The 17,835-nt window shown below is 39.8% G+C and overlaps 1 protein-coding gene across 2 annotated transcripts in view; it reads right to left on the bottom strand.

Moving 5' to 3' along the window:
• Positions 1–11,026: 11,026 nt before the first annotated feature.
• The window catches only part of LOC139746318 (uncharacterized), a 100,109-nt gene continuing 93,300 nt past the window's right edge, over positions 11,027–17,835 (bottom strand). The window contains exons 7-8 of one of the 2 annotated variants that reach the window (XM_071657447.1): positions 15,162–15,266; positions 11,027–12,245 (exon numbers count right to left, since the gene is read on the bottom strand). In XM_071657447.1, coding sequence (XP_071513548.1) covers positions 11,081–12,245; positions 15,162–15,266 — 1,270 coding nt within the window. In that variant the 3' untranslated portion in view covers positions 11,027–11,080. The remainder of the gene's footprint in view (positions 12,246–15,161; positions 15,267–17,835) is intronic. The other variant, XM_071657448.1, reaches the window with a different exon arrangement.

Raw genomic sequence — 17,835 nt, forward strand, 5'->3', positions numbered from 1 at the left:
ATAAGCTTACTTGAAAAGTGTTTACTTTTTCTTTAACTGATAAGCTTTTCAAGCCCTTAACCAGCCACACCTCTAATGATGTTTGTAATACAGCTTTTCCACTGTTTTACAAACCTGACTATTTTTGTGTTCTTTTTGGCTGTTTTATATTTTTATTTCCTTCTAATGACAAGCTTTTCCCATGGGGAGGGCCAGTGCATTTACACTCATTATCAAGCTTGCATGATGATATTGTTGCCATCCAATGCCACATTCTGGCAGTAACTATCTATTTGTGATTTTCTGTCAGCTGTTGAGTTTCTGTGTGATGGTTTTGATAAATACTTCAGCTATGTGTCATTGGTTAAAGTATTGAGCAGCCACTCCAGTTTTATTGCAGAGCACTAGAGTATTTTGTTGTGATTACAAAAACTTTCTGTGTTTGCTTGGATGTTAAATTGGTCTTTTTCACATACAAGGTACTTAGGTTTAGAGTTTATGCTATCTGGCCAGCTGTTTGCTATATGACTGTAGCTCTTTCAATCTCTTGAAGTTATTGATTTAGGTGTTCCATTTCTCTGTCTCCTTGTATAGTATTTCTGAATTCTCTGATTTGTTTGTTCCCTCTTTATAATGCAGCACAAAGAGAGAGAGCACTGAAAAATTGGAAGGGAGGATTTCCAGACCCCCACTCCTACCTGTTTTAGTCGCCTTTTATGACACACAGGGAATACGTGGGAAGTACTCTCCCCTAGCCTCAGGGATATGGGGCCTGGAAGTTGATATGGAACTGTGATTTCGATGCATTACACATGACAGCTAGATACTGAATGTGAACAAATGTGGCATTTTTTGTCTGTTATCCAGGCACTACCTCTCTGAAGGGGGTAGCAATGATGTTTCCCATGGAATAGGGTAGTACTGGGAATGGATGAGGGCAAGCAAGCATGAATATGTACATCTATATGTATTTACAACATATGTGGGGGGGTTGGCCATTTCTTTCGTCTGTTTCCTTGCGCTACCTCGCAAACGCGGGAGACAGCGACAAAGCAAAAAAAAAAAATTAATGATAAATATACATGCCTTACATCCTTGGTAAAAACTTTTCACTGCTTCTAGCAACTTAACTCCACACCATATACTCTTAATACCTTCCACAAAGCATCTCTATCAACTCTTATCATATGCCTTCTCCTGATCCACAAATGCTACATACAAATCCAACTGTTTTTCTAAGAATATCTCGCATACATTCTTCAAAGCATTTGATGCTCTGTACATGCCTTCACCCTCTCAATCAATACCCTCCCATATAATTTCCCAGGAATACTCAACAAGTGAATTGGAACGATGTGGTATACCAGGGTCGATATGCTGTCAATGGATTGAACTAGGGCATGTGAAGCATCTGCGGTAAACCATGGAAAACTGTGTAGGTATGTGTATTTGCGTGTGGGGACGTATGTGTATACATGTGTGTGGGGGTGGGTTGGGCCATTTCTTTCGTCTGTTTCCTTGCGCTACCTCGCAAACGCGGGAGACAGCGACAAAGCAAAAAAAAAAAATTAATGATAAATATACATGCCTTACATCCTTGGTAAAAACTTTTCACCACTTATAGCAACTTACCTCCCATACCATATACTCTTAATACCTTCCACAAAGCATCTCTATCAGCCCTATCATATGCCTTCTCCTGATCCACAAATGCTACATACAAATCCAACTGTTTTTCTAAGAATATCTCGCATACATTCTTCAAAGCATTTGATGCTCTGTACATGCCTTTACCCTCTCAATCAATACTCTCCCATATAATTTCCCAGGAATACTCAACAAGTGAATTGGAACGATGTGGTATACCAGGGTCGATATGCTGTCAATGGATTGAACTAGGGCATGTGAAGCATCTGCGGTAAACCATGGAAAGTTTTGTGGGGCCTGGATGTGGAAAGGGAGCTGTGGTTTCGGTGCATTACACATGACAGCTAGAGACTGACTGTTAACAAATGTGGCCTTTGTTGTCTTTTCCTGGCATTACCTCACATGCGTGCGGGGAAATGGGGGTGCCGTTTCATGCATGGCGGGATGGCAATGGGAATGGATGGGGGCAGCAAGTATGAGTGTGATATGTATATGTCTGCATGTTCAGGCCCTGATTGCTCAAAATCTTTTTCACTCCATCCTTCCACCTCCAATTTGGTCATCCACTTCTCGTCCCGTCCACCTCTGACACATATATATCCTCTTTGTCAGTCTTTCCTCACTCATTCTGTCCATGTGACCAAACCATTTCAATACACCCTCTTCTGCTCTCTCAATCGACCAAACTCTTTTTATTACCACATCTCTCTTACCCTTTCATTACTTGATCAAACCACCTCACTCAACATATTGTCCTCAAACATCTCATTTCCAACACAACCCTCCTCCACACAACCCTATCTATAGCCCATTCCTCGCAACCATATAACATTGTTGGAACCACTATTCCTTCAAACATACCCATTCTTGCTCTCTGAGATAAGGTTCTCTCCTTCCACACATTCTTCAACGATCCTAGAACCTTCACCCCCAACCCCATCCTGTGAATCACTTTCGCTTCCATGGTTCCATTGGGTGCTAAATCCACTCCCAGATATCTAAAACACTTCACTTCCCAGTTTTTCTCCATTCAAACTTACTTCCCAATTTACTTGTCCCTCAACCCTACTGAACCTAATAACCTTGCTCTTATTCACATTTATTCTCGGCTTTCTTCTTTCACAAACTTTACCAACTCAGTCACCAACATCTGCAGTTTCTCACCCGAATCAGCCACCAGCACTGCATCATCAGTGAACAACAACAGACTCACTTCCCAAGCCCTCTCATCCACAACAGACTGCATACTTGCCACTCTCTCCAAAACTCTTGCATTCACCTCCCTAACAACCCCATCCATAAACAAAATAAACAACCAAGGAGACATCATGAATCCTTGCCGCAAACTGACATTCACTGAGAACCAATAACTTTCCTCTCTTTCTACTCGTACACGTCTTACATATTCGATAAAAACTTTTCACTGCTTCTAGCAACTTAACTCCACACCATATACTCTTAATACCTTCCACAAAGCATCTCTATCAACTCTTATCATATGCCTTCTCCAGATCCATAAATGCTACATACAAATCCATCTGTTTTTCTAAGTATTTCTCACATACATTGTTCAATGCAAACACCTGATCCACACATCCTCTAAAACTTCTGAAACCACACTGCTCTTCCCCAATCTGATGCTCTGTACATGCCTTCACCCTCTCAATCAATACCCTCCCATATAATTTCCCAGGAATACTCAACAAACTTATACCTCTTAATTTGAACACTCACCTTTATCCCCATTGTCTTTGTACAATGACGCCGTGAATCATACATACGTTGATATCCTTACCAACCAGTCAACAATAGTCACCCCCTTTTTTAATAAATTCCATTGCAATACTATCCAAAACCACCGCCTTTCATCTTCCGCAAAGCTTTCACTACCTCATATCTGTTTAGCAAATCATTTTCCCTGACCCTCTGACCTCTCACACCTTCTAGACCAAAACACCCTATATCTGCCACTCTGTCATCAAACACATTCAACAAACCATCAAAATATTCACTCCATCTCCTTCTCACTTCACCACTACTTGTTATTACCTCCCCATTAGCCCCCTTCAGTGATGTTCCCAATTCTCATCTTGCACACTTAATTTATTTCAACGTATACATACATATACATACACAGACATATACATATATGCACATGTACACATCCACACTTGCTACCATCATCCATTCCTAGGAATAGAGGAGAAAGACTACTTCCCACATATTCCCTGCATGTCGCAGAAGGCGACTAAAAGGGGAGGGAGCTGGGGGCTAGAAATCCCCCCCCCTCCAGTTTTTACTTTTCAAAAAAAGGGAACAGAGAAGGAGGCCTAGTGAGTATTTTTTTTCCAAGGCTCAGTCCTCTGTTCTTAACACTACCTCGCAAATGTGGGAAATGGCAGATATGTAAGAGTACTCATCCTCCTCGAAGGCTCAGACTGGGATGTCTAAATGTGTGTGGCTGTGACCAAGATCAGAAAAAAAGGAGATATAGGTATGTTTAAGGAAAGGAACCTGGATGTTTTGGCTCTGAGTGAAACAAAGATCAAGGGTAAAGGGATAGAGTGGTTTGGGAATGTCTTAGGAGTAAAGTCAGGGGTTGGTGAGAGGACAAGAGCAAAGGAAGGAGTAGCACTACTCCTGAAGCAGGAGATGTGGGAGTATGTGATAGAGTGTAAGAAAGTAAACTCTAGATTGATATGGGTAAAACTGAAAGCAGATGGAGAAAGATGGGTGATTATTGGTGTCTATGCACCTGGTCATGAAAAGAAAGATCAGGAGAGGCAAGTGTTTTGGGAGCAGCTGAGTGTATTAGCAGCTTTGATGCACGAGACCGTGATGGGTGATTTGAATGCAAAGGTGAGTAATGTGGCAGTTGAGGGTATAATTGGTGTACATAGGGTGTTCAGTGCTGTAAATGGAAATGGTGAAGAGCTTGTAGATTTGTGTGCTGAAAAAGGACTGGTGATTAGGAATACATGGTTTAAAAAGAGAAATATACATAAAATACGTATGTACGTAGGAGAGATGACCTGAGAGCATTATTGGGTAACAAGTTAATTGATAGGCACGTGAAAGAGAGATTTTTGGATCTTAATATACTGAGAGGGGCAACTGGAGGGATGTCTGATCATTATCTCGTGGAGGCGAAGGTGAAGATATGTAGAGGTTTTCAGAAGAGAGAATGTTGGGGTGAAGAGAGTGGTGAGAGTAAGTAAGCTTGGAAAGGAGACTTGTGTGAGGAAGTACCAGGAGAGATTGAATGCAGAATGGAAAAAGGAGAGAGCAAATGACATAATGGGAGGGGGAGAAATGGGATGTATTTAGGGAAGCAGTGATGGCTTGAGCAAAACATGCCTGTGGCATGAGAAAGGTGGGAGGTGGGTAGATTAGAAAGGGTAGTGAGTGGTGAGATGAAGAAGTAAGATTGTTAGTGAAAGAGAAGTGAGAGGCATTTGGACGATTTTTGCAGGGAAGTAGTGCAAATGACTGCGAGATGTATAAAAGAAAGAGGCAAGAGGTCAAGAGAAAGGTGCAAGAGGTCAAATGAGAGTATCATTAAATTTTAGGGAGGATAAAAAGACGTTTTGGAAGGAGGTAAATAAAGTGCATAAGACAAGAGAAAAAATGGGAACATCAGTGAAGGGGGCAAATGGGGAGGTAATAACAGTATTGGTGAATTGAGAGGGAGATGGAGTATTTTGAAGGTTTGCTGAATGTGTTTGATGATAAAGTGGCAGATATAGGGTGTTTTGGTCGAGGTGGTGTGCAAAGTGAGAGAGTCAGGGAGTATATGATAAACAGGGAAGAGGTAGTGAAAGCTTTGCAGAAGGTCAAAGCTGGCGTGGCGGCGAGTTTGGATGGTATTGCTGTGGAATATATTAAAAAAGGGGGTGACTGTCTTGTTGACCGTTGGTGAGGATATTCAATGTGTGATGGTTCATGGTGAAGTGCCTACAGATTGGTGGAATGCATGCATAGTGCCATTGTACAAAGACAAAGGGGAAAAAGGTGAGTGTTCTAATTACAGAGGTATAAGTTTGTTGAGTATTCCTGGGAAATTATATGGGAGGGTATTGACTGAGAGGGTCAAGGCATGTAAAGAGCATCAGATTGGGGAAGAGCAGTGTGGTTTCAGAAGTGGCAGAGGATGTAAGGAACAAGTGTTTGCTTTGAAGAATGTATGTGAGAATATTTAGAAAAAGATGGATTTGTATGTAGCATTTATGGATCTGGAGAAGGCTTATGATAGATTTGATAGAGATGCTTGTGGAAGGTATTAAGAGAATATGGTGTGGGAGGCAAATTGCTAGAAGCAGTGAAAAGTTTTTACCAAGGATATAAGGCATGTGTACGAGTAGGAAGAGAGGAGAGTGATTGGTTCCCTGTGAATGTCTGTCTATGGAAAGGGTGTGTGATGTCCCTATGGTTGTTTAATTTGTTTATGGATAGGGTGGTTAGGGAGGTAAATGCAAGTTTTGGAGAGAAGGGTGAGTATGCAGTCTGTTGGGGGTGAGAGGGCCTGGGAAGTGAGTCAGTTGTTGTTCGCCAAAGATACAGCTCTAGTGGCTGATTCCAATGAGAAACAGCAGAAGTTGGTGGTGATTAAGTTTGGAAAGTGAATGGAGGGAGAAAGTTGAGAATAAATGTGAATAAGAGCAAGGTTATTAGGTTCAGTAGGGTTGAGGGACAGGTTAATTGGGATGTAAGTTTGAATGGAATAAATTGGAGGAAGTGAAGTGTTTAGATATCTGGGAGTGGACTTAGCAGCAAATGGAACCATGGAAGCAGAAGGGTGTTACAGTGTGGGAGAGGGGGCAAAGGTTCTGGGAGCGATGAAGCATGTGTGGAAGAAGAGAATATTATCTCAAAGAACAAAAATGGGTATATTTGAAGGAATAGTAGTTCCTACAATGTTATATGGTTGCAAGGCAGGAGCTACAGATAGGGCCATACGGAGGAGGGTGGATGTGTTGGAAGTGAAATGTTTGAGAACGATACGTGGTATAAGGCGGTTTGATCGTGTAGGTAATGAAAGGGGTAAGAAAGACGTGTGGAAATAAAAAAAAAAAGTATGGTTGAGAGAACAGAAGAGGGTGTGTTGATATGGTATGGACATATGGAGAGAATGAGTGAGGAAAGATTGACAAAGAGGATATGTAAGTCAGAGACTGAGGGAACTTGGAGAAGCGGGAGACCAAACTGGAGGTGGAAGGATGGAGTGAAAAAGATTTTGAGAGATTGGGGCCTGAACATACAGGAGGGTGGGAAGTGTGCAAGGAACAGAGTGAATTGGAACGATGTGGTATACTAGAACTGATATGCTGTCAATGGACTGAACCAGGGCATGTGAAATGTCTGGGGTAAACCATGGAAAGGTCTGTAGGGCCTGGATGTGGATAGGGAGCTGTGGTTTCATTGCATTACACATGACAGCTAGAGACTGAGGGTGAATGAAAGTGGCCTTTTTTGCATGTTTTCTTGGCACCACCTTGCTGAAGTATGGGGTAGCGATGCTGATTCCTGTGGGGCGGGGTAGTGCCAGGAATGGATAAAGGCAAGCAAGTATGAAAGTGTACATGTGTACGTATATGTATATGTCAGTGTATATACACGTGTATATATATGTATATGTCTGTGTCTTTGTTTGTACATGTGTATATATATATATATATATATATATATATATATATATATATATATATATATATATATATATATATATATATTTTTTTATTATTATATTTTGCTTTGTCGCTGTCTCCCGCGTTTGCGAGGTAGCGCAAGGAAACAGACGAAAGAAATGGCCCAACCCACCCCCATACACATGTATATACATACATGTCCACACACACAAATATACATACCCATACATCTCAATGTACACATATATATACACACACAGACACATACATATATACACATGCACACAATTCACACTGTCTGCCTTTATTCATTCCCATCACCACCTCGCCACAAATGGAATAACATCCCCCTCCCCCCTCATGTGTGCGAGGTAGCGCTAGGAAAAGACAACAAAGGCCACTTTTGTTTACATTCAAGTCTCTAGCTGTCATGCAATAATGCCCGAAACCACAGCTCCCTTTCCACATCCAGGCCCCACACAACTTTCCATGGTTTACCACTGACGCTTCACATGCCCTGATTCAATCCATTGACAGCACGTCGACCCCAGTATACCACATCGATCCAATTCACTCTATTCCTTGCCCGCCTTTCACCCTCCTGAATATTCAGGCCCCGATCACTCAAAATCTTTTTCACTCCATCTTTCCACCTCCAATTTGGTCTCCCACTTCTCCTCGTTCCCTCCACCTTAATCACTTACTTGATCAAACCACCTCACACCACATATTATCCTCAAACATCTCATTTCCAGCACATCCACCCTCCTGCGCACAACTCTATCCATAGCCCACGCCTCGCAACCATACAACATTGTTAGAACCACTATTCCTTCAAACATACCCATTTTTGCTTTCGGAGATAATGTTCTTGACTTCCACACATTCTTCAAGGCTCCCAGGATTTTCGCCCCCTCCCCCACCCTATGATTCACTTCCACTTCCAAGGTTCCATCCGCTGCCAGATCCACTCCCAGATATCTAAAACACTTTACTTCCTCCAGTTTTTCTCCATTGAAACATACCTCCCAATTGACTTGACCCTCAACCCTACGGTACCTAATAACCTTGCTCTTATTCACATTTACTCTTAACTTTCTTCTTTCACACACTTTACCAAACTCAGTCACCAGCTTCTGCAGTTTCTCACATGAATCAGCCACCAGCGCTGTATCATCAGTGAACAACAACTGACTCACTTCCCAAGCTCTCTCATCCCCAACAGACTTCACACTTGCCCCTCTTTCCAAAACTCTTGCATTCACCTCCCTAACAACCCCATCCATAAACAAATTAAACAACCATGGAGAAATCACACACCCCTGCCGCAAACCTACATTCACTGAAAACCAATCACTTTCCTCTCTTCCTACACGAATACATGCCTTACATCCTCGATAAAAACTTTTCACTGCTTCTAACAACTTGCCTCCCACACCATATATTCTTAGTACCTTCCACAGAGCATCTCTATCAACTCTATCATATGCCTTCACCTCATCCATAAATGCTACATACAAATCCATTTGCTTTTCTAAGTATTTCTCACATACATTCTTCAAAGCAAACACCTGATCCACACATCCTCTACCACTTCTGAAACCACACTGCTCTTCCCCAATCTGATGCTCTGTACATGCCTTCACCCTCTCAATCAATACCCTCCCATATAATTTACCAGGAATGCTCAACAAACTTATACCTCTGTAATTTGAGCACTCACTCTTATCCCCTTTGCCTTTGTACAATGGCACTATGCACGCATTCTGCCAATCCTCAGGCACCTCACCATGAGTCATACATACATTAAATAACCTTACCAACCAGTCAATAATACAGTCACCCCCTTTTTTAATAAATTCCACTGCAATACCATCCAAACCTGCTGCCTTGCTGGCTTTCATCTTCCGCAAAGCTTTTACAACCTCTTCTCTGTTTACCAAATCATTTTCCCTAACCCTCTCACTTTGCACACCACCTCGACCAAAACACCCTATATCTGCCACTCTATCATCAAACACATTCAACAAACCTTCAAAATACTCACTCCATCTCCTTCTCACATCACCACTAGTTATCACCTCCCCATTTGCGCCCTTCACTGAAGTTCCCATTTGCTCCCTTGTCTTACGCACCCTATTTACCTCCTTCCAGAACATCTTTTTATTCTCCCTAAAATTTAATGATACTCTCTCACTCCAACTCTCATTTGCCCTCTTTTTCACTTCTTGCACCTTTCTCTTGACCTCCTGTCTCTTTCTTTTATACATCTCCCACTCAATTGCATTTTTTCCCTGCAAAAATCGTCCAAATGCCTCTCTCTTCTCTTTCACTAATAATCTTACTTCTTAATCCCACCACTCACTACCCTTTCTAATCAACCCACCTCCCACTCTTCTCATGCCACAAGCATCTTTTGTGCAATCCATCACTGATTCCCTAAATACATCCCATTTCTCCCCCACTCCCCTTACTTCCATTGTTCTCACCTTTTTCCATTCTGTACTCAGTCTCTCCTGGTACTTCCTCACACAAGTCTCCTTCCCAAGCTCACTTACTCTCACCACACTCTTCACCCCAACATTCACTCTTCTTTTCTGAAAACCCATACAAATCTTCACCTTAGCCTCCACAAGATAATGATCAGACATCCCTCCAGTTGCACCTCTCAGCACATTAACATCCAAAAGTCTCTCTTTCGCACGCCTGTCAATTAACACGTAATCCAATAACGCTCTCTGGCCATCTCTCCTACTTACATACGTATACTTATGTATATCTCGCTTTTTAAACCAGGTATTCCCAATCACCAGTCCTTTTTCAGCACATAAATCTACAAGCTCTTCACCATTTCCATTTACAACACTGAACACCCCATGTATACCAATTATTCCCTCAACTGCCACATTATTCACCTTTGCATTCAAATCACCCATCACTATAACCCGGTCTCGTGCATCAAAACCACTAACACACTCATTCAGCTGCTCCCAAAACACTTGCCTCTCATGATCTTTCTTCTCATGCCCAAGTGCATATGCACCAATAATCACCCATCTCTCTCCATCAACTTTCAGTTTTACTCATATTAATCGAGAATTTACTTTCTTACATTCTATCACATACTCCCACAATGTATGGGCATTTATGTATATATATATGCGTATATGAGTGGATGGGCCATTCTTCGTCTGTTTCCTGGTACTACCTCGCTGACCCGGGAAACAGTGATTAAGTTGGCCTAAGAAGCCACACTGGAGTTTGACAGTTATGGAGATTTTTGCCAAGGCCACCCCCATGGCAGAGTTCCCAAAAGGAACAGGTAACAGGTGTCATAGATATAGACAGACAGATAGTGAAAAGGGTGGTCATCTGAGCAAAAATGATAAACATGAAGAATGGCTGGATACAGGAAGAATGACTTTAAGATGTATTTGCAAAAGGTGACTGAGGTGTAAGACAAAACTAAACCTGAAATAGATGGACCAATACAAACATTCTGTAAGTTGGGCTTTACCAGTGTATGTAGATCTGGTGTGAGTCAAGTGTAGAAATATCTGTACATGTAAGAGACATGGGTAAATGATACACCAGACACAAAAAGAACACACAGAAATATCTAGCATAATATGAAACAGACTGCTATATGAAAAAAAAAGCAAGATTTTATTGTTGTATAAATTCAACATATATATATATATATATATATATATATATATATATATATATATATATATATATATATATATATATATATATACAAATATACAAACTATATCCATAAAAAAGTACAAAAGTTGTGTGTATTTTCACATGACAAAGTCAGGTTCTTCTTTTACTTTTATAATTCTGCCACTTCTGCTCACTTTCACAGATGGTATCACAGAAGCCATCTTATCAAATTCCTGTTCCTCATCTTCAACATGATTTCTTGGCCTCTTCACAGTTCTAACAACAGCTCTTAGTTTCTTATTCCCTACAACATTTACTTTTTTATCATTTGTGTCAAGTTGTTTAGAAAAGTTTTGTTTCTCCCAAACAAAATCATGAGTTTCTTTAAGCAAGTCTTTGAGAATATCAGAATCTGTAAACTCTTTTGACTTAGACCAGTGATAAAGTTTTTCAATGATTGCTTGAGATGAATAATCTGACTCATCCAACTGATCATTCATTTCATTTTTAATAATCTTAATAGGGTCAATATTGTTCAGAGTCATTTCTGAAGTCGTGGATGAAATAATCTGTGTTAAATTAGTTGACTTGGTCTCTAATCCAGTGCGAGTTTGAATAACGATCGGCTGTTCTTGAATTACATTAAAGGATCCTTCTGTTGCACTGTCTTTTTCTGTCTGTGATGACACTGTAATTGTAAAGCTGGGGACGGCTTCTAGTTTGCTTGATATTATAGCATTTTCATCAGCATTTTTTGATAAGGATCCAGAACTTGATATTAAACAGGCCGATGATGTGGAAACTGAGGTAGGTATAGTGTAAGTCACAGCTTCCTCTGCACCTTCAGCAATTTTTAAGAGAATCTTCCCAACACAATCAACATCAAAGGCACTGGCTATACATATACATTTCCAATTTTCTAGCTTTGTAACACACAAAACTCCATTATGAAATGTGATACAAGATACATGATCCATAATATAATCAGAATTTTCATAAGCTTCTGAGGCAAGTCTGCGACGCTCTTCCTCAGGAGTTGGTCCATCCCGTAACTGTGCTAAGGCTATAACCAAACATAAATGCAGACAAGGTCCCATGTACGATGCAACAGGACATTCACACTCCATAGTGATTAGATTGACCCGATAAGTTGTCTCCAACATATTGTGACATGGAACATGGGCTACCCACTGCCCTTGCCACGTAACTAACTGTGACCATCCTTGGTTGAGTAGTAACCCAGCCTGCTCATTTGCTGTGCCCTCTAGCAACAGTGACATATTCACCACTCCTTCAACAAAGCTGAAAAGAGAACTTATGTTAAGCCCAGTACTTCTCACTGTGCAAGAGTGTGAGTAAGAGGAAACTGAGAGTAAATATGAATAAAAGCAAGGTTATTAAGAATGAGTGGAGAAAATATGGAGGAAGTTGTGTCTGAGATACCTGGGAGTGGACATGGCAGCTAATGGAACCATGGGGGCTGAAGTGAGTCACTGAGGGGACAAAGTTTCTGGGAGCACTGATGAATGTATGGAAAGATAGGTAACTATTTGAGAGGGTCAAAATGGGAATGTATGAAGGTATAATGGTCCTGTTGGTATTGTTTTGTTTTTTTTTTTATTGTATTGTTTTTTTGGTATTGTATGAATGCAAGGCATGGGGTCTAGGTAAGAAAGCATGGAAATGGGTGAGTGTTCTGTAAATATCTGAGGACAATATGTGGTGGAGGGTTGATCAAATAAAAAATAACTGGATAAAGGGGAGGTGAGGTAATATGAAGAGTATGGTTAATAGAGTTGAAAAGGGTGTGCTGATATGGTTTGGAAATACAGAGGAAAGCTTAACAAAGAAGATGGGAGACCAGATTGGAGATGGAAGGGGGAAGTGAAAAAGGTTTTGAGTTCTTGGGGCCTCAACATACAGGAGGGTGTAAAATGTAAATGGGATAGAGTGGCTTGGAACGTTTTGGTATAAATGGACTGAATCAGGGAATATGATGCAGTCAATGGAAACCACAGAAAGGTGTGTAGGACCTGGTCGTGGTATGGTATAAGGCCGTGGTTTTAGCATATTACACATGAAAGTAGATGTGAGCAAATGAGGTCCATTCTTCATCTGTATTTGGTGCAACCTTGCTAACATGGAAAATGAATAAGTATTTAAAAAAGTACTAAATTTTACAATAATTCTTGTTCTAATATACATCACTCCATGCCACTTCCTAAAACACAAACACAATTCCCCTACAGGACACCCTTCTCAATTCTTAGTTTTCCTTGCACCAGCTCCCAGTCCTGTAAGTCATATAAAAATAGTTCAAGTATTATTTTGATATATTTCCTCCACATACCTGACTTTGTTACTACAGTGCTATATCTTACAATACAATAGATTAATTACATTCAAATACTATATTTCCTAATATCCTCCTCCATGCTCTGCCTAGTCTCCCATATTTTACCTTCTACTCCACACCCCCTATTCAATTTATGGGTTCAAATGAAAGAAAATTACAAAAGTTTAGAGCTTAATCAAATGTGAGAGACTAGTGATGAAGTAATGATTGCATTTTAACAAGAGCTAAGTACATGCTGTGACAGTTTTGATGTAAGGGGAGCTTAATGTAAGGTTGGGTGATGTAATTGAGGGCATAATCAAGGTTCATGATGTTGTACATGAAAATAAATACATGTTCATTTTCACATGAAAATAAAAAGCTCTATGATGGAGAAGGAATAAACTGAAAATATGTGTTTCATAATAAAGTACATAGTAGGTCTGACAATTCACAATCATCATTCGATTATATGTTTATTGGCAGGTAAAGAAAGAAGACAGAAAGGGATAATGAATTTGAACTTGCTTAAAGGGGTGGCAGGTAAGTTGTCTAATCATTTCATGAAAGAGGTTTTTTTTGTGGATTTAGGTAATGAAGAAATTACTTAAATGCAAGGGAAAAGGTGTAGGTGAGTGAACTTGAAAAAGTAGCCTGTGTGCAGACACCAAACAGTGAGTGAAGAATGACATAGGGTAAGAGTACATGAAGTTAAAAGGAGAGATAAGAAATGGTGGTGGGTGAAAAAAAAAGGATAAATTCTAGTGCAACAGAAAAGGGAGGAGTATGAATGGTACCTACAGAGGAGTTCAGGTGACTGGAAGGAGTATAAAAAAGGCAAATTCAAGAGAAAGGTGCCTTTGCAGAAAAATGGAGCAAATTAAAAGAAAGAAAAAGAGAATATATTCCAATATATGGGAGAATGAAAACCTTTTTAGAAGGGATGTAAGCAGTTTGAGGAGAACAACAAGACAAATGGATGGTGAAACTGGGGAGAGCAGATGAAGAAGTTGTATGACAAAAAGATATAAAAAGGAGGAGGAGACCCAACAATCGCTAAATAACCACCCTCCCAAATCTGTCTTAACACTACTCCACCAGTTATACACTAATTTGAAACCACACTCCCTATATATACATGAGTTACACTTTTATGCCTAAGCTTTGGACATCGCACATACCTGCGATACTACAAACAATGGTTCAACATATCTCAAGATCTTTCATATCCACGATGCACAAACCTATATGAAGACATTGAGCACTTACTGCTCAACTGCCCTGCAGTCTTCCCACATAGATGCAATTACAATATCACGACACTTCACGACCTGTGGTCCCACCTAATGGACGTGGCTGGCTATCTGAGTATTGCAGGAGCCCTATAAAATATGGAAGGAACTCCTGGTGCAGGAAGTAAGCATATATGTATGCAATCATACATAATATGTTAGGCTACAAAAAATGGCATAAATAGAGCCTCATTCAAATACTGTGCTTTGTGGACATCTCACTCAACTACACTAGTAAAGCTGATTCACCCATCTTTTCATCCATCTTACATTTGGTTATCCATTACTTGCTCCCATTCATTACATTCAAACTGACAAATTTAAATGTTTTTCTATGTCCAATTTCTGGTAGATTGCATACACACCTTGCTCTATAAGTATCATCATATAAACCAGTTCCTGTAAAATACCATATCTCCCTCTAGTTTTAACATTCAGCAACCCATTTGCTCTTCTTACTGTAGGATAACTCATAAGTACATCCTAGAAGCAAGAACTTCCCTGGCAATTCTACTGTCAAAGAGTTATGGAATTATAGAATAAGCTCCAACACCCATTTCAGAAAAATATAAAATGATATGATGTGCTTACTTTCTATGTTCTATAACCTTTTCCGTAATGAGTCGCAGAAGTTCTTCCAGAGATTTTCTTGTGTGCAGCCCTTTTAAAAACTGATGTCTTATCCTTAAGAAAAACCTGAAAGGAAATATAAATGTATTAACCAACTTTAATACTGAAATTCACTTAAAGTTCTCCTATGTTAAGGCCTCCTCACTTATGGCCTTTGTCAGAGAGGAAATTGGGCTAATGAAATTGTATCCAAAATTATTTGATCTACTGCCTCATTAGAAACTTTTACATGGTTAAATACACTTTTGTTATTTTTGTAGCTCAAAGTGGAGTCCTTGGAGACTACTGCCTGTACCATCTATCATACTTGGGTAGTTACCTCAATACCTCATTCGTTGGGACCATAAAAAGTTCTTGATTTTCCTGCTTAAGGCAAACTATCTTTGGAGTAAGTCAAATAAAGTAAAATATTTCACATGTGAATAGGGTTCTGTAGAGAAGTGTTCTTCAAGCTTCTTTCATCACGACCCAGTTTGATTTTATGTATTACCTACATGACCCTACTGTGCATCTGTTTTACCTTTCTCCTTCCGGTATGAACACTTTTTACTAATACATACATACATATTCATATACATACATGTAAACATACACACATACATACATATGCATATTTGTACATATATACATATATGGATTCAAAATAACTGCATATGTTGAAAGTGTGCTAACGTAAATTGATCTATAAAAAAATATCATTACAAAATATGTAGAACTACTGTGACAATTGCAGCAAAGCACAGAAAAATAGTATGCAGTTACCTATTTGTGCCTACTTGTTACCAGTTATCTTGGCCCAGTCTGGCTTGCAGGATGATAATGCCACATGCACGTTGGCTGTAGGATTGCGTTGGTTTCTTTCTTTGTTTTTTTAGCTTTGTCAGGGTTGAGAAACTAGCTTCACAGAAGTATGTAGTTGTAAAAGCAATCAAAAGCAAGATACTTTCCTTACTTAAATGTGGATATTCCTTGGAAACACTTATCCAAAAGGATGACAGAGACGATGACTTGTGCTTGATTCTTTATATGTATCACTTGTGAGATGTAGCTCTGCGAGATGTTAAGCGCATTTTCTTGATCAGGTGTTAGGTTTAGCCCTACAACAGCCTCTGGCCTTTCAAAAGCATAAGGGTCTTTTACTTAGTGTTTTTCTCTCATATCTTGTAACTTTTCTTCAGGAAAGTACTATTCAAAACTCGCTGACAAAGAATGAAGGTATAGCTGTATATCACATTTACTTTTCTTCAGATTTTCTTCACTGATGTTTTCTTCAATATGCTGCAAAAGTTTTGGGAACAGATTGTAAACAGGGCAATCAACTCCAAGCCTAGCTTGTCACAGCATTATTGATTTCTTAAATGTTTCTACTTCCTCTGTGACGGAATACATCATTTTCTTTCCCTTGCAATTTCAGATTAAGTTCATTTAGCTTTGTGAAAGTGTTTGCTAAATATGAAAGCTTCAGGACCCATTCATCTTTGCAAAACAAGTCTTAACTTGCTGGATTTTTTTTCTCCAGAAGGAAAATATGCATCTCCATCCTTAGTTCATAAACCTTTGTTAAAATTCTGCCATGGGAAAGCCACCAAACTTCTGTATGATAACGGGTGTGAATGATCAGCTCCCATCTTCAGGCACAACATTTCAAACAACCGACTGTTAAGTGAACTCCTTCGATTATATCAACAACTTTCACCACCTCATTCAGAACACCTCTGAGACTGTCTGGGATACTTTTGGCAGCCAGCACTTCACGGTGGATGAAGCAATGTTTCCAAGTAATGTCATTACCCGACTGTTTTTAACAGTCATGCCTGCTTTTCCATCAGTTGTAATTCCTTTGCAGTTGACCCAGTTCAGTTTGTATTTTCCAACTACACAGTCATTCAACACTCTGTATGACTCTGATCCCAATGTATCTGTAGCTAAGGTTAAGCAACAGAGCAAATCTTCCAAGAATTCATCTTTCCATAAGTATCTCACATGAACCACAACAGCTGAAATTCTAAATCTTCCGCAATATCACTTATCTCCTGTGACAGTTGTATCATTGAGAGGGACATGTTTAATCTTGTCTGCCAACTTCTCATTAAGAACTGCACTCAATACATCCACAGTGGATGGGAGAATAGGTTTCTCTGTACATATAAGGTACTTTCTCTTTTGCAATGCAATAGGAAGCCAAATATAATGCCAGTTGTGCTTGGTCATTAAGAGTGGTTGCTTTACTGAGAACTTTCACTGACATCTTCATTTGCTCCTTTCTTCTCTGGAAATACTTGACTGGTTTTCCAACGAGGTCAGCATCCTTTGTCTCAAGATGTCTCTTTAATTTTGATGGTTTCAAACTTTCATTTGCAAGAATTTCACTGCATATCATACACAGTGGCCTTGGTTCTCCTTTTTCCTGTTCACACCTGATAAAGCCATACTTCAAAAATTCATCACTATACTGCCTTGTTCATGACTAACTTTCTTCTTGGCAAGCAGCTCAGAAGAGGACACTGATGATGATGAGGCCTCTCCCGCACTCAACAAATGCCTCTGCCTGTGTATCTTTATCAGGTGCAAACATGTTTGATGATTGAGCAGCGACTTTACTTCTTATAACAAAATGATCCATTCTGTCAAAGTG

The sequence above is a fragment of the Panulirus ornatus genome, chromosome 64 (assembly GCF_036320965.1).
Source record: "Panulirus ornatus isolate Po-2019 chromosome 64, ASM3632096v1, whole genome shotgun sequence".
In the NCBI taxonomy this organism is placed as follows: Eukaryota; Metazoa; Arthropoda; class Malacostraca; order Decapoda; family Palinuridae; genus Panulirus; species Panulirus ornatus.